Raw genomic sequence first — 23,797 nt, 5'->3', positions numbered from 1 at the left:
GGCCACCGAAATGCCTGCATTTTAACCCTGTCACCACTGGTGGCTATATTGCAAACATCCAGCTCATTGTACTCTCTGTGGAGGTTGGCTGGATATACCTGTCAGCTTGACAGGGCGCAGAAATGTAAGCTTCAAATGGACGAGTGACTGAGAAGTCTATTTAGCATTTGCCCTTAAAACGTCCTTAAACATTAGAGTTGCTGTAGCCACCAGCTAATAAGTATTGGACTCCTGCAGCATAGCAGGCAGGAGATTGTGGGTTTTCTATAAAACTTGGTCCAGCAGCAGCAAAGGCAATTCAGCTTACTGTCATTGTATCTCTTGCAGTTGTCCCCTTCTGTGTCAGAGTGAAGAACAGCATCAGTATACAAAAGAAGGGCAATGTGAAATGAGAAAAAAATACCTCCCTCTCCTCTTTCCCTGCACCCTAAACTGCGATTCCACAGACATTCCCCAAATCCCTCACAAATGACCATTGCCTCAGTTTTTGCTTTTAAGACCCTTGTTGACTGTGAAATGAATGAAGATACAAGTTAGTTGCTGACCTGCCTGCCTACAAAGAGAGGAAGGATCAAATACTTTTGGTATTTCATTTAAAGAAACAGGAACAATCATAAAACATTTTCGGGTGAAGTGTTATAACTGCACTCAAGCACTGACATCTTGTTTCTGTAAAATCATCCATTTCAATTTAAAGATGCATTATCCTTTTGTGTTCAGAAAAGGTCCTGCAGGGCAGTCAGTTCAAGAGATCTTCCCACAGGAGCTCATCATGATTAAATAGAGGCAAGGGAGAAGATTAGATTGAGAGACAAACAATCTGACAACTGCAATTTAAGGAATTATCTTGCTTGTCATTAGTAATAGAGAATTTGTTACAGAAAAGGGATAATGCAACTTGATGGTCCTCTTTACATTTTACAGTCTCACAAGGGTGTAAATATTTAATCTTTCAATTAATTAATCTTTACAAAATATCTCACAAAAGCATTTGTACCTATAGAAATTAGTTTCTATACATCAATATATTTTTATTTTTATAAATTATTCCATCTTTAAGTGCCTTCTATCAATATAAATGATAAAATAGACAATCAAAAATTTTAAAGCTTTTCCCAGTTGTATCCCTCCTTGTCAACATAGGTGCTGTGAATCCTCATACTTGTGTGTGTCTGCACGGGAATGGGTTTGTGTGCACATACGTGTGATGTGAAATGCTTCCATCCTCTCTCACCCCCAGACTCCGTTAAAATAAATTATATTGTTATTAGTTCCTGATGCAATAGTGTTTCCAAAGGGGAGAAAAGAAATGCTTGACTTGGTTTCAGAAATCAAAAGATGTGCATAGTTACCAAAGTAGAGGTGTACCAACTACAAATGTGCAATGACAAGCTTAGAATAGGATCCACCTCGAGTCAAGTCAAAGACAGACCTATCAATGACTTCAGTAGGAAGTGGACCAAGTACTCTGAGATTGATTTTGCAAGGTGCATGTGGCCCTGATCTAGCAAAACACTTAAGCCCGTGCTTAGCTTTAAGCACATGAACAGTCCTACTGGAACTGATGGGACTGAACGGCATAGGGAAGGATCACAAGTGACTCCAAGTCAATGGACTACTCACATGTGTAGGAACTGGGGTCAAGTGCTGAGCGCCTTGCAGGATCAAGCCCTATATGAGGTTCAAGAGCTGGGAACTTCTCTTTAAAGCAATCAACACACTGAGCTCAGCCATTGAAATTGATCAAAATGTCCGCACGGGCACAGGAGGTGGCTAGCTCCCCTTGACAGAGGGTCTCCATGTCAAAAGTTTATACCTACAACTGGTGCTTTCAGCACACAACAGATTTGCTTTATATGGTAGAAGTCTTTTTGTTCCTACCCTTTGACCCATCAGTGTCCTTCATGGCTTCAAACACTTTGTGTTGTACATTCATCAAAATTCACATTGACTGCAAAGAACATAAATGCAACAAAAACAGGAAAGCCTCCAAATAGTATATTATGGTTTTCTTCTAAATATTCTCCCGTCGTAATCAGAGGTGCAGTGGCTAATTTATAATTTTTCCTTTGAAGGAATCCAGATGAAAGGCCCAGATTGTTCTTCAATTACAAGTTTGCATTGATTATATATATCTTCTAAGCTATCTCCTTGGACAATAGCTGTGGTAAGAAAACATATCAATACTTCTTTTAATTGACATATTCTACAGCATTCTTTGTCAGCAGATTTTCAGTGTACTTACAGATAGTTATGCAATCAATAGAAATAGCAGCCCTGTGATGCTTTGATTATGGAAAACTCATACACCTTGCAGATGGCAACAAAGTTCAAAACAGTGGAACCTTCCCATGACAAAGACCCATCCCACTGCTTATAGTAAATTCAATGAGCAAGGTTAATTTAGAGAACAAGTAGCTCTGTCTCATGAGGGCAGCGTGGTAGGTTCCCACCGTTCCAAGTCAAACTTAACATTTAATTTGATTTAGAAGCTAATGAGTAGCATCAGATTTACAGCCTGTTCTTTACCTGACCTGGCTATAATAAAGTCACCTTTGCCTGCACAATTTAATTAGATCAGGCCAAAAGTTACAGAAGATAAAGCAACTGCAACACAAAGCAATCTCTATACTCTTTAATTGCTTGTCCTCACAGCAGAAATCTGGAATTGCAGTTCAGATCATGTGCATTGTCAGCATATGCAAGCAGTGGGAGCTTCTGAGTGCTATCCACAAATACCAGTTGAGTGAGTATAGAGCTGCCTAATCCAGCCCAAAAGAAATGCTGCAGCCCAGAGGCCTTAAATCCTGCTCTTCTCCAGGTCAGGAAGAAGATGCCTTTCTCTTTCCCTTCCACGATCCATGTGGGTCCTTTCCAACTTGGGATATTCTAGTATTCCATGATTATATGATTGTCTTGAGGCAGTGAGGAATTCTGCCTTGGTATGTATGAATGCAATGACGCAACATTTTTACTCATTTCAGCAAAAGCACGTTTGGGGCAGGGAGGGAATAAAATTCATGCACAGCTATTCCTTCAGGGCATCAAACTGCCCTTGAATTTCATGGGAAACAATAGTCCCACTCTAACAGTCTTTACAGTGGCCACACTATACTAATATGCACTTTATTCCAGTGACAGAGCCTTTTGTAAGTTGTTTTGTAAGAAAAGACTACACCTTGGGAAACAACTGTTTTTAATAAAACATACCTGTAAAATATTCTCCAAATTCTTGTTCTAATTTAATTGCTCGATCATAGGTTTTCTTGGCTTGCTCCTCTGTAAGACGTTTATTCATTTCCCTAGAAACAGAGAGGAAGTCATCAAGTTTAGATTCTTACTCAAAGAGTTTTCTAAAAGATACACTCAACTTAATTCAGAGATTGACTGAGATTGGTACAGGAATCAAGTGCTGAAACTGTTCCATCTGTTCATGAGCAGCTTCAGTAGTTTATACTTATAATCTCATTTTTATGTAGTATAAACCTACATGTCCAGATTTTACCTCTGACTATTTCCCATTTCTCCCCTAGATTTTTATTTTGGGTTTACCACATCACATTCTCAAACAATATACAAGGCCTGGATTTGGTAACTGCTAACTGAAAGGGACATTTGGCATCAGGAACCCCTGGCTTAGTTTGGGAGCCAAGGAGGTCTCAAGGTCTGAGCACTTAAGGCACTTCTGCCTCCAGAGCTGAAGATCCTTCAGGAGCCTCCTTATTTCCCAGGCTCAAGGCTGCCTGTCTTGGCTGAATGAGGTTGTCCAAGCTGTTGAGGCTTGGACTTGAATCTGAGGCTTGACTGAAGCTGGGGTAGTTGAAGTGAAGAAATCATGAATAAAGGCAGGATTGCATGCAGTGAAAATCCTGAGTCTATTAGAGAAAGCCCGGAGTCATTGTGAACCCTGTAGGGCAGCCCCAGAGGGACCCATGCACTGTCTTCCAGAAAGACTTCTGGGTTCAGGTCTGGGCATGAGTTCTGTAAAGTCACAAGACATCAAACTAAGTCTTTGTGGAAGGAAGAGTTATGATGAGTTACTTATTTGTGTTCTCTTCTGTTCCAGTTCCTTCTGACTAAATATAGAGATTCCCAGTCAAGAGTGTCTTGTAGACTCTAAAATGTTCAGGGTACCAATAAATGTAAAAATGTAGAAAGTGCCAGTAGTATTCTATTATTGCAAATCTTTTGTTATTTGATGAAGCATTTCTGTTTCAACAGAGGCATTATTTAATAGCTGTAAGTAATGAGTTGTCTTGCCCATGCATGCTCGGTTAATACCACTGTATACTTGCAAAGAATCAAGCTCATAATCATTCAGTGCCTTACACATACATGCCTACAGGTATCCAAATTAATTAGTAATAATAAATAGAATTTTATTGTTTTAGGAGTTTCTACAGCATGGATTCAGTTTTCTTAAAACACGAGGGAAATTTTCTGAGGCAACTCAGAAAGCAAGAGAAGTGAGCATCTTGTGTCCTACATAAATCTGATTTAATGCCTTGCACTGAATCATATGATTATGTGGTAATGGGCTGTATACAGTTTGACATGTTTGATGCATGTAGGAAATTATGTGCATGATGGTGCATAAAAAATGATCTATGAAGTGCTCCACAGTCTGAACTCGTTACAGCTAATTCCCACCTAACTTCTGAAAAGCACCCTGTAAGTTGTCCCAGATGCAAAAATATTTTTGTAGAAAGGACTGAAAGTTGTCTATCTGTATAACTAAACCATATGAGTGGGAACACTGCTTAGTACATCTCTCTGGAAGTACCAGTGCACTGCAGAAAGCAGATTTATAAAATGAAGGATAAGAAAGATACCTATGAAAAGATTGTGGCAGTCATTGTGGATTGTATAAACAGGTTTAATATATGCCAATCTGCGTTATGCTGCTAAATTTGTAATACTACTAATTCTATTTATTGGAAGGATCGCTATCTAATTGAGTTCAGTCAGTTTTCTCATCAGCTGTGCCTATGTGAATGTGTCTTTCAGTGACGGAACTGAAATTCTGGCTTGGAGCAGGAAATAGCATTGCAAATTTGCAGGTGAACTTCACATTTTATCTCACTCAGCCAATATTCTAGTGCTAAAAACATTCTCCTCCTTCCAGATCTGTTCCTGGTAAATTTCTGAGGTTTCCTCAATATCTTTGACTATCAGAAGAGAAAACATAAATAAAAATATAAACAAGCACTTAAGTGAATAAATGCCTTGGAATAAGCAGAAATTTGTATTATATTTGCAGGACATAAATTTGCCTGTGGTGTAAAACTGCTAGTTGTATTCAAGCCTCTGCCCAACCTGTGCCTCCAGGAGAGAGGATAGAGAAGATGGAGGACTATCGCTCATGGTGAATTAAAAATGCTGTCAAACAAGGGTCCCTTCGATTTTTTTTTTCTTTTCTAGCCAGGGACCTGCACAGATGGTGAATTAAAAATGCTTGCAACGAGCTGTCCCTCCAGGCATCTTTCCCAGAGTTTTTCTCCTCTCCCAATGAAGCACTCTCCCAGACAGCCTCTTCATTACTTCCAGCTCTCATCCTTGTGATCCAACCACTATCCTCCCTCTTCTAAAGAGAGGTAGAGAGGTACCAACAGGGTCCCCCCTGGGATTAAACCTGTGAGGTGGAGTCGTGTAGAGGTGGGCAAAGACGGAAGGAAGGCAGGAAGGGAAAAAAGTCTAATTTTCTGATTAGATTTTTTTTTTTTTTTGTCTTCTATGATTTTAACTTTCTCTAAAATTAACCCTCAACTCATTTGTATGAGCAAGGGTAGCAGTTATGGCAGATCTATCATTTCAAGCAGATTTTATACTGGTATAATTCCTATAATTTTTTATGTTTTCTGATTATAGCAAAAAAGAGGGCTGCACAAACAAATTGCCATGAGAAAAATTAGGTTTAGGATTTGCTGTTCATCTGTGGGAACTGCCCATATGCTTCTTCTTACCCCAGGGTACAAATGAGATGGCTTTACCCACTATGAGAATGTGGAAAGCTGCCCTGCATCTCCTGGGCAGCAAGAAGATAAGTTTAGCCAGACCTGAGTGATTTAACTTCATTACTAAATAAAATAAATGATTTTTGTGAGCAGGGAGCTTAGAATTATGCCATTATTATCAATACAATTCTTAAAAGAGATTGATACTATTTATATTATAAGAACTCTAGAATAAAATTATAGTTAGAATTAGATGATTTTCTAATTCTAGAAAATTAAAGAATAAAATTTAGAATCTTATATGTTTGATAAGAAAAATACATATTAGATAGATTAACTAGATAAAAATGTTACTTGTGGAAAGCAGGCTGCAGGGAATACAGTAATTTAGAATGCCTGAACTCATTACTTTTTTCTCATTTTTTTCAGGAGGTGGTGTATTGGCTTTACATAACTTATTTCTATAAAGCGTATACCTGCAAAAAGATTCCAAACTAATACTGATATAAACGGACTTTTGCTGCCCTATTAAAGTCTAGATTTCTAGTTAAGGGTGTTTTCCGTGCGATACTGTAGAACAAAGAATTCAAAGTCATATCATGGATTTCACTTTGTTTATCCCTACTGTTCTATCAACACTGATGCAGGTTTAGGTTTAGAGAATGAAGAATAGCTTACTTTTGATTTATACTACTAAGGAAAATTCTGCTAACTCTGCATAATTTGTTTTGTCCTAAGTGAAATATTAGCATTGCTTTGGTTTATTAATAGGGTGATTGTCATAATATTTTGCCTTTTCATAATTCTTTCCAGTCAATCTTTTCAGGGATTTGTTGTTCTTACAGCACATCAGCTAAGCCTTCAAATTATCGCCACATATTTGGTTGTTTCTAATGTATTTTCAGAGTAAAAAGCCTATTTATTTACTACGTTTTTATCACACCAGATGCAATGTAAGCATTAAACAAATAATGGAAGCATTTTATGGATGGGAAAACTGCAGGTTAAGATCCATCTTAAAGCAATCAATGGCTGTCAGACTTCCTTGACCTTTCTATAGATAATCAGAATATAAGTGAATTGCAGGGCTGGAAGAAATGTGAAGAATTCATCCAACCTAATATGTCTTTGATCTGAATAGGACTTTAAAAGTACCACATATCGTGCATCATTCCCTGTAATGTGCCTGGGCCTGCAGCAATCTTATCACCAAAAGGTATGGCCAAAAAGGATGCACATTCAGTCATGGGGTGGGGCATGTTAGCTGTCTCCAGCTCTATGACCCAATGTTTGCAGTCATACATTTACCATAACCAGATATGCATCTGTCACAGGAGTGAGGGATATCTACATTTTAGTTATACAACAGATACCTATGGCGTCACCTGGTGTTTGCAAAGCTTTTGGTGACAGAAGAGTGGAGTTCTAACTGTCATCCACATCACAGCAAATTAAGCCAATATATTCTCTCCATAGTTGTACATGGAAAATGTGTATTTTATCCTGAGCTTTAACTACTGTGAAGATCACTACCCTATTTTCTCCTCAATCTTCTCTCCCCCCTTTCCTCCTCCACTTCCCGGGTGGTACCCAGAACCAGGACAGCACTCCAGCTGAAGCCTTATCCCTACCAACTAAAACAAAATAACTGTCTATGTTGTCTTTACACAACACTGATGTTAATGCAGCCCACAGTGGCAGTTTCCTTTTTTGCAACAGCATTAACCATCCATTCATATTCCTGTGTGATCCATCCCAACCGCCAGATGCTTTTCTGCAGTGCTATTGCTTAATTATTCCCTGCTTGTACTTGTGCATTTCATTTTCTCTCCTTTGTCTGTGCTGAATTTCGTCTTACTCATTTTACATTGAATTTTAATCTTATCCTCCAAAGTGCTTTCCACCTCTCTCAGCCTAGAGTTAGTCATAAACTTTACAAAAGTACTGCCCAATTCATTGTCCAAGTAATTAATGAAAATAACGAGTAGTCCGACAGCTCAGGAAATACACTTTCAGGATATCTGTTATCCTCCCACTTCCATTTTCAATGACCGTCTGAGTGTGGTTGTGCACATGCTCTAATGATTCCCTCTGGACAATATTTCCTTAAGCTACTACTGAGAATGTCCCATGGGCATGTGTCAAGAGCCAGAATAAAAATCAAGATGATACAATTATTGATACTCATCTCCTGACATAAGAAAATAAGGTCAATTTGACTTGCTCTTGACACTCTTGACATTGGTTGCCTCATAACTTTTTTTTGTCCTTCCAGTTATGCACTTAAGCTGCTTAATTGTTCCCTTAATCCCAAGATTTTCCTTAGTACCGAAATTAGTCCGCCTAGAGACAGCATGAAATTGGTGCCTTCTCTTTTCCTTCTTGGAAGGAGTGTTTAACCCTCTCTTGTCATGCAGGTCCTTGCTTATCCTCTTGCTCTTCAAGCATATGAAGGGCTGGTGAAGAAGCATACACTGTGAGTCTGACACAGGTTTACCCTCTGGTTCACCCATGTGTGTGCACTGTGACTACACCCCAAGAACACCCAAGGCTGGATGGGACAAGCTGTGACACACAAGTCCTTGGTGAACCTGCTGCCAGGTTGGAACAAGTACTCGGAGCACTGGTGGGGAGTCCTTCATGGTCCAGCACCTAAGCCCACATGTCCAACTGGGAAAGGTTCAAAGGCAGCTTTGGCTCATTCCTTGAGACTCTGGGGTACAGCAGATGGTATGCATGGAGAGCAAGTCTTCACTGTTCTCACATCCTGATGTTATTACTGATTTTAGAAGACAGGCAAAACACAGATTCCAGACCTGTGATGTGCCACTTGAGATTACAGCCCCCCCCCAAAATATATATAAAAATCACTTGGAGGAGCTTGGAGGAGTTTATACTTACATCAGAGGCTCCCATGATTTAGGCTTAATGAAGATAGCGATGGGATAGAGTTGTGCAACTTGTAGTCGTTTGATAGCATTTCCTGACACATCGAGTATACAGTGCTTGCCCTGTTGGAAACAGATGAGGATGTGTTTATTTCTGCAGAGTTTGCTGAAGATAAATCAAAAGAGGGAAGCAATTCTGTGAGGCAGTGCCCTGGGATGGGGCCATGGCTGACACACCAGGGAACGGGGACACCAGGGCCTGTACTCTGTTCCTCTGCACTCTTGCCTTTGATATAGTCCTAATATAAAATCTACACTTGAAGATATGGGGACATATTTATTTATTTATTTATTTATTTTTACTGGGGGTGGTGATGGATTTTTCTCAGAAATGAGGAAAATCAGTTCATAATAATAATATGATATCTATGTTCTGTACTGGTTAATTCAATTCTTGTTTGTGTCAAAGACTCCCTATGTCACCTGAGGCAAGTCATTTAATCTCTCTGGGCTTCATTCTTTGCCTCTGTGGAAGTGATATAAGTTTATTTACCTGTCTTATAGAGGGAAGAGGGAAGGCTGTTTTGGGGTGTATTTGAGGTACTGTGTTAAATTGCTGAATCTGTGGCACTACATCTAGGTACCAACTGTGCCAAGAATGTTATCATTCAAAGTTAGAGACTCTACACGTGGAGTCATCATAAATCTTGTAAATATTAGGATGACATTTTTCATATAATTTATATTTTTGGCAGAAGAAGCATATCTGAGATACAATGTGGCCACACACCAGATCATGTTGCATGGGCAGTAAAGCTGGTGCCAACCTACCCTTTCTGCCACAAATCTCACAGACTGGACACTAGTCCCATATAAATTATCATTGTACTGCCCAGCTTCTATAAATTTGTGCTCTTGAATATCCTTTTCCATTTGTTCTCTTGAAATGACAAAATGATAATCTCTCCCATCCACTTCATAGTCACGCTTTGGCCGTGTGGTATCTGCATGAAACAAAAAAAAGAAAGGATCAAGAAGTCTATAAAACCATGTCATGCAAAAATGCAGTGATTAAGATTTACTCAGTTGACAACGCTGTAAAGTAGAGGTGCTCCCCATCTGGGAGTATCTTTGGCTACTACACCTTGTTTTTAATGGAGTTATGACAACAAAGTTGTCATTTTGTAGTGATACCTTCTCATGTCTACCTCTAACCAATAATAATCACAGGATAACATATAATAAGCGTTTGCTAGAATTCCACTTTTTTCATCATGATCACAAACACACTCAAATGCAAAACACATTTCATATTGTGAAACCAATCCTACTGTGGCAGCAAAAATGAATGGCAATCTCATCAATTTAATTTAGCCTTAATTATAAGGCTGATTCTGATTTCATCTCTAGCCATTTTAAGCTGTTGTATTTGCAGAGCCAACATCTTTAAATGAAGTAAGACTGTAATCAGAGACTGCAATAAGCACTCAACAACCTCTAGTGATCCAAGATATAAACACCACTTAATTCAGGGACCAGTATTGCTTTCAGAGGAGGCAGGCTAGATCTCACACAAGTCACAGGCTACTTCATAATTTTGTTGGTGGATGACATTTAACCGAGTTGAAACATTTTATGTGTTACCAGTATTTCAACATTTTATCTTGTTTAAGAAATAAAAGACTAATTGATTAGTAAACTGAATTTGTGGTTAAAAGGCCCCCTATTTAAAGGGAGACATGAGGCAGCATCTGGACTCTTCTCACAGAGGCCATTCTGCAGCCCACCCACTACCAAACCTTACCACATAACCGTCACACACAGACCTCCACAATCTTTTTGCGTTTGTTCCTTTGACCTTTTTCCTCTGATGGAAAAATGGCTTTTGAGAAACTCTACATAAAGTTTGCAGACGCTGCTTTCACCTCAATCCAGTTAATGCATGGCGTCAAGGGATACAACTGACTCTGCTGCAGAACAAAGAATAAAATCATACTTACGTGGTACGCATGACCCAAACTTATCAGGGAATTCAGATATCAAATCATCGTTGATCCGATCTTTCATAGGACCCAGAATAATAACTGGCCTGGTGTAATTAACTGGCAAACAAAAAGAAAGGTGCATTTTGATGATGTTAGTGGCAATAACAGCAAATATTCCCAAAGTTGTACTAAGCAGAGTTGCTGCCTTTATTGTTAAGTTGCTGCCTTTAATGATAATTTATATGGGACTAGTGTCCAGTCTGAAGTCAAATCTTAGGTCTAGCTTTTATTGAGAGATCAATTTTTTATTGACATGTCTAAGGAAAATGGAACCAGTACTACTCATTTGGCAGGGCTCAGAGCTCGGTGATGGTGCATGCAGATGTTGTCAAACACCATTAGTAAAAGCCATGGGAGCCTACTGGGGGGAGTCCTGGGATTGTCAGGAAGCAGGCATATATAGTGAGGAGATTTAGATAGCAAGGGACACCCTTAAGTCATTTCTTACTCATGTGATGGCCTGAGTGGACAAGAAGGTGCCGTGGAAAATCTGGGCCTGCCATTTCAGGGCTTACTACTCTACTGTCCCCAACATGTAAAACGAAAAATATAAGGAACAGTGACACAAAAGCACGAGAAACTTACTTTCCTGTCTTGTGACAGGTTCATAAGAAAGGATGCAGTCTTCTTGGCCTCCTGATGAGAGAAGAAAGACAAGATTGAAGCTGACATGCAACGCTTCCAAAACTGAAGCTTCATAAAATGCTTTACACAGGCAGATTGGGTTCAACACTTCTCTCTGGAACTGTGCTCACCTGAACCATTCCAAAGCCCCTCAAAACTTCAAGCTGCTGAGATCATTTTTTTTCCCTTTCCCTCCCTCCCCTATCATATATTTCAATTCTCTTCGCTGAAACTGGGCTTTTTCAATGATCCAGAATAGTGTAGGCAGTAAAACCTCATGCATTGACTTGATAGCAAGGCTGTTTACATGGATAGTGCAGAAACTTCAGATACAACTGTTTTGCTTGTCCACTTGTTAAGACCCTAACACACTGCTCCAGGACATATACATAGGCTACCTAAATTGAACATTTTACCCTCAGAAAATGTACATTTTGGCTGATCATTCTTCTGTGTGTAAACTCCATAGTTCAGTTTATTCACAGCCTGTTATCCAGCTATGAACTGTTCTCTGACCCTTACCCTTTACCTGAAGATAACTATCACAAAAGCGTCATATTTACACTCCTTACACTCCCTCCACTGTTGCTAGGAGAGTGTTGCCTCACTGTGACATTTTGGGAACCAAAGCAGAGGACTTTGACACAAGACACGAGTGGAACTATATGGTTTAGGACTTGGGCGCAGGTGTACAGCCCTCCTGCATTGCTGTCCCTTCCTCTACAAAAGTGAGAGAGGAGAAGAGGGAGGATTCTTCAATCTACTGCATGAATAATTCCTGCACATCTTTATTTTGGGGTCATTGTCACATGCTTGGTACCACATAAGGGCTCTGGCAGGTTATAAATATGATTTAGGCTTATCAAATTTAAAAGCATGACTTTATTTTTCCTCAGTTTGGGGCTCATTTTTGAGAAGATTCACAGCTGGGATTTTGTAACAAATTTAGATATTATGGAAGAAAGGGTGTCATTATGGGCAGCTGTGCTTCTGCAAAATAGGATTGCCTTCATGTCATCTGCTTGCACACACATGAGTCTGTATGACATTATTCTGATGGGCTCCTGACAAACCAAAGTGTGCATATAGAGGGGAAGAGTGCTACATGATTCCTGATGGATGATATAGGTAGGATTTAGAGGGAGGTACAGTTCACCCTGAGGTAGTCTGACTGATATCTGAGTCACTCTTGAGGCTCCTTAACTATATTAACAGGACTTCTATAGAATGCAATGCCTAGCTCCCAGGTAGGTACACAAGTTTTGGTGGTTTAGTCTTACCGACCCCTTTAGCCCCCTCAACTTTCCCCTTAAATCTAATTTGCTCAGAGATATTTTTTCATAATATATTACTTGGACAGCAGTAAGAAACATGTCAGAAAACCTTCCGAGTAAAAAGAATTTAATTAAAGAGTACAGACAAAGCATATTAAAAATTAGTGGTGTGTTAGATCAAGAACATACAGGGTCAACTCCAAGCTAGCAATGGTATTGAAGCAGCTGAGAAAAAAGCACCATTTTTAATAAAAGGTAAAGATGAGACAGTTTTTGAGGTAAAGGCAACATAGCATATGAGAGCGTGGATAATGGATTATTTCTTAGTGAATATTTGATACTGTGATCACTTGCTTAATTTCAGTAAAGTTAAAAAACTAGAATTATTACTGCAATAGGTTTCATGCATCAGATTTATTATTTATTATTTATTATTTATTATTTATTATTTATTATTTATTATTTATTATTTATTATTTATTATTTATTATTTATTATTTATTATTTATTATTTTATTACTTTCTGTTAAGTTTATCTGGGAATTTTGGGGGTGATATAGAACTCAGGATGCCCCATTTCCCTGGGGATGAAATAATTCACTCAACAGGCTGGATGAGGATGCCCTTATACTGCCTGTCCTCCAGCTCCCAGGAGCCAAAGCTACGCTTTCAACAGCCTGAGATGAAACCATCACATACTAAACATGTGGAGGGGAGACTGTCTGCACAAATACAGTCTTAAACTTCAGAATACTTATATCAATAGTGTACAGATCTTTGGGGGGGGAATTCATTTCAGCTAATTTCAGAAACTTGTATCACAAGTGCTTAAGGCTGAGCTAGTCTCTAGGTACCTGATAGAGTCAGTAGGTGCTTGCAAATAGGCAAGTGCTTATATAGATGACTTGAGTCATCAAGTCATCGAGTCATCTTGAGTCATCAAGTCATATAGATGACTTGAGTCATCTGACTTCTTTCAGATGTCTACTTTGTGATGAGGGAAAAAGTCAGGAGTGTATGTGTCTTCTTTATCCCATAAAGGCATTTAAACAGCAAGGTCAGCTGCAGATATCTGCTTTTAAACAGATGATGAGTGATGGTGACAAGGACTAAAAGAAAATTTCCAAGAACTCTGACACTGTTTAAATTTTTCTCTGTGGTCTAATATTTTGCTTCAGCAAAGATTTATAACCAGCACAAGTAAGCCAGCACAGATTTTACCTTCTGTTTTGCTCAGTCTCTGGAAGACACGTCCACATATTAAAGCTGTCACTGTATCCACACAGTGTGTACAGGTACGGGCAAACAAGAGACAAACAAGCCTGGAATTTCACAGAAGTCTTGGACAGACTGAAGGCAATGAAACAACTCCAGCCCACTCAAATTGTATTGTAGCTTAAGCCAATGGAAAGGGTTGAAGCAAGCAAGGAGAAACTTTGAGGCTGACTGTGATGCATGAGGACTTACGAACATCCCTGGAAGTCTTTAAAAGACGTTTAGATGTAGAGCTTAGGGATATGGTTTAGTGGGGACTGTTAGTGTTAGGTCAGAGGTTGGACTCGATGATCTTGAGGTCTCTTCCAACCTAGAAATTCTGTGATTCTGTGATTCTGTGATCTTCCTGAGGAAAGGCTCTTCATCACTGAGCTTCAGACTTACACAGGATGTGAGCATGGTGGAAGTCTGTGCCATTTCCAGTAATTTACTTTTCCAGAAAAAGGGCTCGGGAAGCTTAAGTTTCTATGTGAATAAAATCCTTTCAAGCACTGTCCAGACCAAATCCTGTAAGTCTTTAGGGGCTGATATGCACATTAACAGTACCAGATGGTAGTCTTTAATGATCTCAGTACTGCACAGTTTTGAAGTAGTACATAAAGTATTAAGTATAATGAAGAGCTCTAGAGTCAATCAATAATCAGATTGCCATAACCTTGTGATGGCTTTGAGGTGTGACACAGCATGAAATTCAGCAGGACACAGGCTCTTATTTATCATTTGACTAAGCCTCATTTACCACCTACATTAATGGCTTAATTAGCACAGGTTTGCTGTATTGATCTGGAAAATTGTTGTGAAATTTAACAGACAAACCAAACCAAACCAAACCAAACCAAAACAAAACGAAAAACAACAAAAAAAAACAAACAAACAAAAAAACCTTTCTGTAGGGCTTAATCTCTTGTTCTTCAGTAAAATTCCATGAAGTCAAAAAGAGAAGAAAAGGGAGAAGATAAAGAAAGAGGGGAAATAAAAAGTAAGCTTTCTTTAATCTAATACACCATAAATAAAATTACTGCAGGTCTTTCACTTTTTCAGGTTTGCTATGGCTCCAGCTCCCTTTGTTCTTGGTTTGCCTGTTGGTGAGTTCTCATGCTCAGGAAGAGAAGACTAACTTGGAGTTTGCACTGGAGCAGGGGGAAGCTCCTGAACACCTGCAGTACATCGATGACATTATTGTGTGGGGTGACACAGCAGAGGAAGTTTTCAAGAAAGGGAAGAAAATAGTCCAAATCCTTCTGAAAGCCGGTTTTGCCATAAAACAAAATAAAGTCAAAGGACCTGCACGAGAGATCCAGTTTTTAGGAATAAAATGGCAAGATGGACGTCGTCAAATCCCAATGGATGTGATCAACAAAATAACAGCTATGTCTCCACCAACTAACAAAAAAGAAACACAGACTTTCCTAGGTGTTGTGGGGTTTTGGAGAATGCACATCCCAAATTACAGTCTGATTGTAAACCCGCTCTACCAAGTAACCCGTAAGAAGAATGAGTTTGAATGGGGCCCTGAACAACGACAAGCCTTTGAACAAATCAAGCAGGAAATAGTCCATGCAGTAGCCCTTGGGCCAGTTCGAACAGGACCAGATGTAAAGAATGTGCTCTACACTGCAGCCGGGGAGAATGGCCCCACCTGGAGCCTCTGGCAGAAAGAACCTGGGGAAACTCGAGGTCGGCCCCTGGGGTTTTGGAGTCGGGGATACAGAGGATCTGAGGCCCGCTATACTCCAACTGAAAAGGAGATATTGGCAGCATATGAAGGAGTTCGATCTGCTTCGGAGGTGGTCAGTACTGAAGCGCAGCTCCTCCTAGCACCCCGATTGCCGGTACTAGGCTGGATGTTCAAGGGAAGGGTCTCTTCTACGCATCATGCAACTGATGCTACAAGGAGCAAGTGGATTGCACTAATTACTCAGCGGGCTCGAATAGGAAACCCCAGTCGCCCAGGAATATTGGAAGTGATTATGGACTGGCCAGAAGGTAAATACTTTGGGATATCATCAGAGGAGGAGGTGGGTCGTGCTGAAGAAGCCCCACTGTACCACCAGTTACCAGAAAATGAAAAGAAATATGCCCTGTTCACTGATGGGTCCTGTCGTATTGTGGGGAAGCATCGAAGATGGAAGGCTGCTGTATGGAGTCCTACACGACGAGTTGCAGAAGCTGCTGAGGGAGAAGGTGAATCGAGTCAGTTTGCAGAAGTGAAGGCCATTCAGCTGGCTTTAGACATTGCTGAACGAGAAAAATGGCCAGTTCTCTATCTCTACACCGATTCATGGATGGTAGCAAATGCCCTGTGGGGATGGTTACAGCAATGGAAGCAAAACAACTGGCAGCGTAGGGGCAAACCCATCTGGGCTGCTGCATTGTGGCAAGATATTGCTGCTCGGGTAGAGAACCTGGCTGTGAAAGTACGTCACGTAGATGCTCATGTGCCCAAGAATCAGGCTACTGAAGAACATCAGAACAACCAGCAGGTGGATCAGGCTGCTAAGATTGAAGTAGCTCAGGTGGACCTGGATTGGCAGCATAAAGGTGAATTATTTATAGCCCGATGGGCCCGTGACACCTCAGGCCATCAAGGTAGAGATGCAACATACAGATGGGCTCGTGATCGAGGGGTGGACCTGACCATGGACGCTATAGCACAGGTTATTCATGACTGTGAAACATGTGCTGCAATCAAGCAAGCCAAACGGTCAAAGCCTCTTTGGTATGGAGGACGATGGCTGAAATATAAATATGGAGAGGCCTGGCAGATTGATTACATCACACTCCCTCAAACTCGCAATGGCAAGCGCCACGTACTTACAATGGTGGAAGCAACCACCGGATGGCTGGAAACATATCCTGTGCCTCATGCCACCGCCCGGAACACTATCCTGGGCCTTGAAAAGCAAGTCCTATGGCGACATGGTACCCCAGAAAGAATAGAGTCAGACAATGGAACTCATTTCCGAAACAACCTTATAGACACTTGGGCCAAAGAACATGGTATTGAGTGGGTGTATCACATCCCCTATCACGCACCAGCCTCCGGGAAAGAGGCCTCAGCCTCCGTTGAACAATACAACGGACTGTTAAAGACTACATTGAAAGCAATGGGCGCTGGGACATTCAAAAATTGGGATACGCATTTGGCAAAGGCCACCTGGCTAGTCAATACTAGGGGATCTGCCAACCGAGCTGGACCTGCCCAATCAAACCTGTTACGTACTGTAGATGGGGATAAAGTTCCTGTAGTGCATGTAAAAAATATGCTGGGTAAAACAGTCTGGGCTACTCCTGCCTCAGGAAAAGGCAAACCCATTCGTGGAATTGTTTTCGCTCAGGGACCTGGATACACTTGGTGGGTGATGCAAAAGAACGGAGAGGTCCGGTGTGTACCTCAAGGAGATTTAATACTGGGTGAGAATAGCCCATGAACTGAATTGTACCATGTTAGTTGCTATATAATACTGTATGTTACCACTACCGTGACTACTATAGGTGACTAATTAGAATGTCTGGAAAAGAGTGTAACCTGAGCATGACATAAATGGTATGGAATAAGGGGTGGATAGATGTCCTGGTTTCAGTTAGAACAGAATTAATTTTCTTCCTAGTAGCTGGCGGAATGCTGTGTTTTGGCTTAGGATGAGAAGAGTGCTGATAACACCCCGATGTTTTAATTGTTGCAGAGCAGTGCTTATACCAAGCCAAGGACATCTCAGCCTTTTGCTCTGTCCTGCCAACAGGCAGGCTGGGGGTGCAGTAAGAGCTGGGAGGGGACAGACCCAGGACAGGTGACCTGAACTAGCCAAAGGGGTATTCCATACCATCTGACGTCATGCTAAACAATATATAGGGGTGGCTAGCCGGGGGGAGGGGGCCGGACTGCTCGGGGTTAAGCTGGGCATCGGTCAGCGGGTGGTGAGCAATTGCATTGTGCATCACTTGTTTGTACATATTATTATTAGTAGTACTATTATCATCATTGTATTATTATTGTTATTATTATTTTGTTATTATTATTTTCCTGTCTTATTAAACTGTCTTTATCTCAACTCACGGGCTTCACTTTCCATTTCTCTCCCCTGCCCCAGAGAGGGAGGGGGGAGGGTGAGCGAACGGCTGCGTGGTGTTTAGCTGCCAGCCGGGTTAAACCATGACACTTGTACCCTCTAAAAACTGAACAGAGAAGTCTAGGAAGTCAGAAGAGTTTCATAAGGATTCATTTTTTCCCATTAAAGGATCTTATGGTGTTTCAGAGAGTAACCCTGAAATGGATGTAAAGAGTTGTCTTTATTTTCCCTTTCTGGCTAGATGGCAGACACTGTGAAAGATTGGAAACTACAGTTTCAGTAGAATGCAACAGTTTCCTGTGACATTTTAGGCATTTTTCACGTAACACATAAAAAGGCACCATTTTCTACTGCCTTGCTAGAGCATCCAGAGCTTTCACAGTGCTGGTGTAACTGCATCCAGTGTGTGTGTAACAGGGCAGGAGAGCTGTTGTGAGCTGTCAAGTGCAGCCACCATCTAACCAAATGCTCATCCTCATCATGTATCTTATGTAGTGGAAATCCATGATTTTTGGCATCCTATTAATGGTAGTGAATGAAAACAAACAAACAAACAAACAAACAAAAACAAACAAACAAAAAAACCATAAAGATATCTAGGGCAGTAAATAATAATAATAATAAAATAAATAAAAAATAAATGAGTAGTGCTTCTGAAGACAGATAAAATATAAATTAAAAAAAAAAATCTTGTTTTCTTTCATCTGCACAGTCTGTATTGGAAAGTCAATCTCATAAACTCTTTTTGACTCACAATCCCTTCCTTGGACCTCTACTTACCTAAATAAATGCATAGCCTTTCCAGATACGTTGATAGCTATGAAAGACTGGAAATCTAATGTATAAAAATATCATCAGAAGTCTAAGAATGAACTTATGACTGAAAAGTGGTCTATCAGTACTATATGTTTAAGATCAATATAGCTTGTGAAGCCATGCAATGAAACTTCAATACTTGTACAAATTTAAGTATGCCTGAATAATATACAAGCCCATGGGGAAAGTAAGAGGAAATGCAAGTGCTCTAATTAATCAGTGGCCTAACATAATAATCAGGACTCCTTTAAGCCTTGTTCTGAGTCTTCAGATCTCATGACAAGAATGAATTGCTGACCAAGTACAGAGGGTAAAAATTTTTGTTTCTAATTTTTTCTTATTTTTAACTTTTAGTCATGTATTGCCTCTCTAAGTAATTGATGCAATCACAACCAATTATGCAATTAGGCTAAATAGATGTGGTAATGCTTGTGTAATTTTGATGACAGCTGTAAAAACCTTTACTGAACTATGCATGAAAGCATTATCACACATATGCAGTGGAGAGACTTAAAATTCATGGCCATTATGAAAAGAATGTCTTGAAAAATAAAAACTGATGAGTCCATGGTAAAAAAAAATATGTTCTTACAAGCTTGATTTGAAATGGAAAATTAGAACATTTTAAGTTATACAGTTGAGAATAAGCTGCCAATCATTTTTTAATTAGCTGGTTTGGGAATAAGTCAAAGTTGGCTTCATTTATACTTAAGAAGGAAAACTTTCTGCTAGACCAGGCTTTCATATGCAACTCTGAAAACTTGATTTTTCTGCTGATAACAGGTGCAAATCAACTAACTTGGTTATAGTCCTCATATTAACATGACCCATGTGATGCAGTAGCAGCTGTGTGGCAGCTTAGCCCCTTTTAGATCAGGCCAGAATTGTTCCTGGCTCAAAAATGCTTTCTAATCTTTCAGAAAGGGCCAAGTTCTACTATCAAGTATGTTTTTGATTCCCCCTGAAGTTGGTGGGTCTGAAGGTTATCTGTTGAGATAAAGATAAGGATTTGGAGAGGCTGCCATCTCCCCTTCTTGCAAGACAAGCACAATAGTGATTGCTGCTCAGCTCCTTTGGAGTCAAGAAGGAGGCATGCACATGTTTAGGAAAACACTCAGCTGGTTTGTTTTAGCTATCTGCTTAAGGACAAAACAAATTGTTCTCTGAAAATCCTTCTGTGTCTCCATTAACCTCAGACTGAATCTAGTGCAAGAAACTGAGAGGGTGATGGCTGTTTTAGGGATCCATACTGGTGAAGGGAATCCTACAGTTGATTCCAGCTCTTTTACTCATTTCAAATCCAATGCTGAGAGCACTGACAGAAGAAATCAGGTTTACTATCTGCAACAGCCTTGTTCCTAAGGAGTGGTCCAAGGATTTTCTCTTGAGACCACTTAAGAGATTTTTCAAATAAATTAATATCTTGAAATAAGAAATATATTATTTTTCAATCTCCAAACCCAAAACATGAGCAATGGAATACTTCAGCCAAATACTCAAATGTTGATCAGGATATTGACTCAATAAATAAGAATGCATCAGGATATGTCTCAGAAAAAGCCCAGTCAGTTTGTAACCCGTCTATTAATCACTGTACAGGACACATCCTGGACAGCTCTCAGAAATGTTCAGCATCACTTTGTGTAGCTGTACCCCTGATTTGGAATGGTTCTAGGAATGATGAAGTAATAAAGGTTTCAGTACTAGCTACTTTTCACTAGATGCTCATCACGAGAAGCAAAAGTTAGAGAAACATGTTAAAGCAATTGCCGGAGACCCACTAGAGATAATGCAGAACACTTTACTTTGGACTCCAGATGGACTGTTTTTACAGGGACAAATATGAATGTCTGCAGGTGTACATGTGTCACCTGCCAGCCATTTCCTGTCCACCCACTTTTCTTTGTACTAGCAAGGCGTGAATTGCTGTTATTCCCCAGTTCAGAAATCAATGGGCAGGCAACCCCTTGTTCTTCCTGACTCTTTCCTTATGAAACAGAAGAGAAAAAAATGGGGCACTATACTAGGGTCACAGCCCTATGCAAAACCATTGAGCTCTACAGCACTATTATATTTGCTTGACAAGAATTTTCAGCTTCACATCCTTTTTCACCAGTGCACAGACTTAGGGCTAAATGAGTTTGCAGGTCAATGTACGTGGTGTCCTGGTAAAATCACCTGTAGTCCTTCACCTTGAACTGTCAAATTCTCCTCAAAATGGCACTAAATCACACTGAAGAACAGCTTTGTAACATGTCTGCCCCAAAACGGAATTAAAATAAGTTTTGTTCTGTAGCAGCAACTGAGGTTTGGCATTGTTTCCAGATACCCAGATGCAGAAAAGAAGAGCAGAAATAGCTGCATGTTGTCTTATTCCGCCAGGAATTAACTTTATCCTGAACACCCATTATTTTCCTTTTGTAAAAGTAAATAAATTAGAAGGCAATGTTCACAGACTAGTTCTGATTACTACTGTGAGGGGTATGGATAGGTTTCTACCATGCAGTGTCCTCTGTCAACTGTCCCACAAAGTTAGATCTGCAGTGAAATATGAAAACTGTTTCCATCATTCTTATCTCCATACCCTCACTGTTTGTCACCTGCTCTCTGTGGCCACCCTTCTCTTGCTCTCCTCTATCTCATGATTCTTCTGATTCTGTCTTCTTCCCCCTTGTCCTATCATTATCTGCCTGAGTAAAAAAGTCACATTCCATCTTTTTTATAAGCCCCCTTAAAGTATTGAAAAGCTGCAATGAGGCCACCTTGGAGACTTCTCTTCTTTGGGCTGAACATTCCCGGCTTTCTCAGCCTTCATATGAGAGAGGATTTGCTGCAATGAGTTGTGTGATGGGATGTACTGCTGACATAGAGTAGCCTGGAGATTCAGAGAGTAGCCAGATGGACTCAGGAGGGCTATAAATCCCCATAGGAGACGTTCATATTACATGGTCTAATTGAACTAATTGAACACAGGGTCAGGCTAGAGTTGACATGCCATCGTGGCCATCTAAAACAGTAATTTCAAAAAGCTGGTGTCCAAAGTTGCTGGCTGCCTGAGGTCATGCCTTCAAATGTCATGTCAACACACACCAATGAATCGTTAGCAAATGAAACTAGGCCCTTTGGGCAGCAGCTCCTGGATTTTAAAGCCACTTTTACTTGCTTAACCTAAGACTGGCTGCTAAATGTCATAGCTCTGCCCCAGGCAGAGAAGAAACTACTCCCTGCATCTCCTCCACCAGGCAGCAGTTTTTGGACACACCAGTAATATCTGGCCAGCTCCAGGCAATATGCTTCTGAATGCTGCTGGGGTGAGACAGGAGCTTGCCCAGATGGAAACCAACCTTGAAGGAGATGCCTGCTGTGGGCAGTGCTTTTCCTTCCAAGCATCTATGTCCCAACTGACTACCCCAAACATCTGCATTCAGCTCTGGGGCCCCCAGCACAGGAAGGACATGGAAGTATTAGAGCGAGTCCAGAGGAGGGCCACAAAGATGATCAAGGGGCTGGAGAACCTTTCCTATGAGTACAAGCTGAGGGAGTTGGGCTTGTTTAACTTGGAGAAGAGAAGGCTCTGGGGAGACCTTACAGCAGCCTTCCACTATCTACAGGAAAGCTGGGGAGGGACTCTTTGTCAGGGGGTGCAGTGATAGGACAGAGGGGAATGGCTTTAAACTACAAGAAGGGAATGGCTTTAAACTACTAGATATAAGGAGAAAATTCTTCACTCAGCAGGTGGTGAGGCACTGGCTCAGGATGCCCAGAGAAGCTGTAGATGCCCCATCCTTGGAGGTGTTCAAGGCCAGGCTGGACAGGGCTTTGAGCAACCTGGTCTAGTGGCAGGTGTCCCTGCCCGTGGAAGGATGGTTGGAGTGGGATGGATTTTAAGGTCCCTGCCAACCCAAAGCATTCGGTGATTCTGTGATTCTATCCCTGTTCTTGCACCTCAGAACATACACTTTATTTCAAGTTATTGCACAGCCAACAAAGAACAGGCTACCTGTTATGATGCAGTTTGGGAAGTAGGTTTTGTGGACCTGTCCCATATGTTGAGCTGTACTTGGGTGCCCATCTTAAGTCACTTGTTCAGGACAGTTCATCAGGAATGGGGTGTGTTCAGCCACCAGTCTAGATTCTTATCTGGGTTTTTACATTCTCACTCTGAAATAAACACACTTGGAAGAGACTTCAGGAAACTTTTGAAAATTTAAGCTACTGATTCTGTCATGATTGTAAAGTCAGTCTGGTGAAGGAGCATCTTATATTTCAAATATAAAGTCCTCCCTTCCTCCCCAGTAGAGGACAGAGAAAAGATAAAATGGTTCAGAATTGGTCCTCAGCAGTTCAAAAGTGCCTACTGTTATCTTGTGACTCTGGCAATTGCTTTCCAATAAAACCTTTGCAATACAAGAGAATATAAACTAATTTACCATATCTGAATTGCATAAGATTAGCTGTTTTACTGAAACAAAAGAGTATTTATTAATAGAGCTTGACTGCTATGCACTCTACCAAGACTAGTAAGTACAAGGTATGATACCAATGATTACCTGAATGTATGCGGGTACTTAGCACAAGTGCCGAGTGACTGGTGGAAAACTTAAAGCTAAGCAAATGGCTTGAGGGAATTAAACAACTGTCTGATTTAGTAAGTATTTTCTTTTTTCTCTCTTTAATTACCTTTTATTATATTTCCATTAACCTACTCCAATGATTTTTTTAATTACTCTTATTTTTTATTTTTTATTTTACTTTTCAGCACTTCCAGAAAAATATTTACAATGGTTAATTTTTTGAGTATTGCTAATAATTACCCCCAATTTACAATCTATCTTTAGGTTATATGATCAC

General features: G+C 40.3%; 1 protein-coding gene across 8 annotated transcripts in view; it reads right to left on the bottom strand.

Annotated features, from left to right (window-relative positions):
- Positions 1-2,055: 2,055 nt before the first annotated feature.
- Positions 2,056-23,797, bottom strand: part of DLG2 (discs large MAGUK scaffold protein 2) — a gene marked incomplete at both ends in the record, with an annotated part of 1,073,896 nt that continues 1,052,154 nt past the window's right edge. For 7 of the 8 annotated variants that reach the window (XM_084304810.1, XM_084304812.1, XM_084304813.1 and 4 more), the window contains 6 exons: positions 2,056-2,162; positions 3,211-3,302; positions 8,856-8,965; positions 9,674-9,846; positions 10,843-10,944; positions 11,473-11,523. In XM_084304810.1, coding sequence (XP_084160936.1) covers positions 2,056-2,162; positions 3,211-3,302; positions 8,856-8,965; positions 9,674-9,846; positions 10,843-10,944; positions 11,473-11,523 — 635 coding nt within the window. The remainder of the gene's footprint in view (positions 2,163-3,210; positions 3,303-8,855; positions 8,966-9,673; positions 9,847-10,842; positions 10,945-11,472; positions 11,524-23,797) is intronic. The other variant, XM_084304816.1, reaches the window with a different exon arrangement.

The sequence above is a fragment of the Netta rufina genome (genome assembly GCF_964035555.1).
Source record: "Netta rufina genome assembly, chromosome: 1".
NCBI lineage: Eukaryota > Metazoa > Chordata > Aves > Anseriformes > Anatidae > Netta > Netta rufina.
Note: the sequence above shows the minus strand (reverse complement) of the source record. Positions and strands in the feature narration are given on the sequence as shown.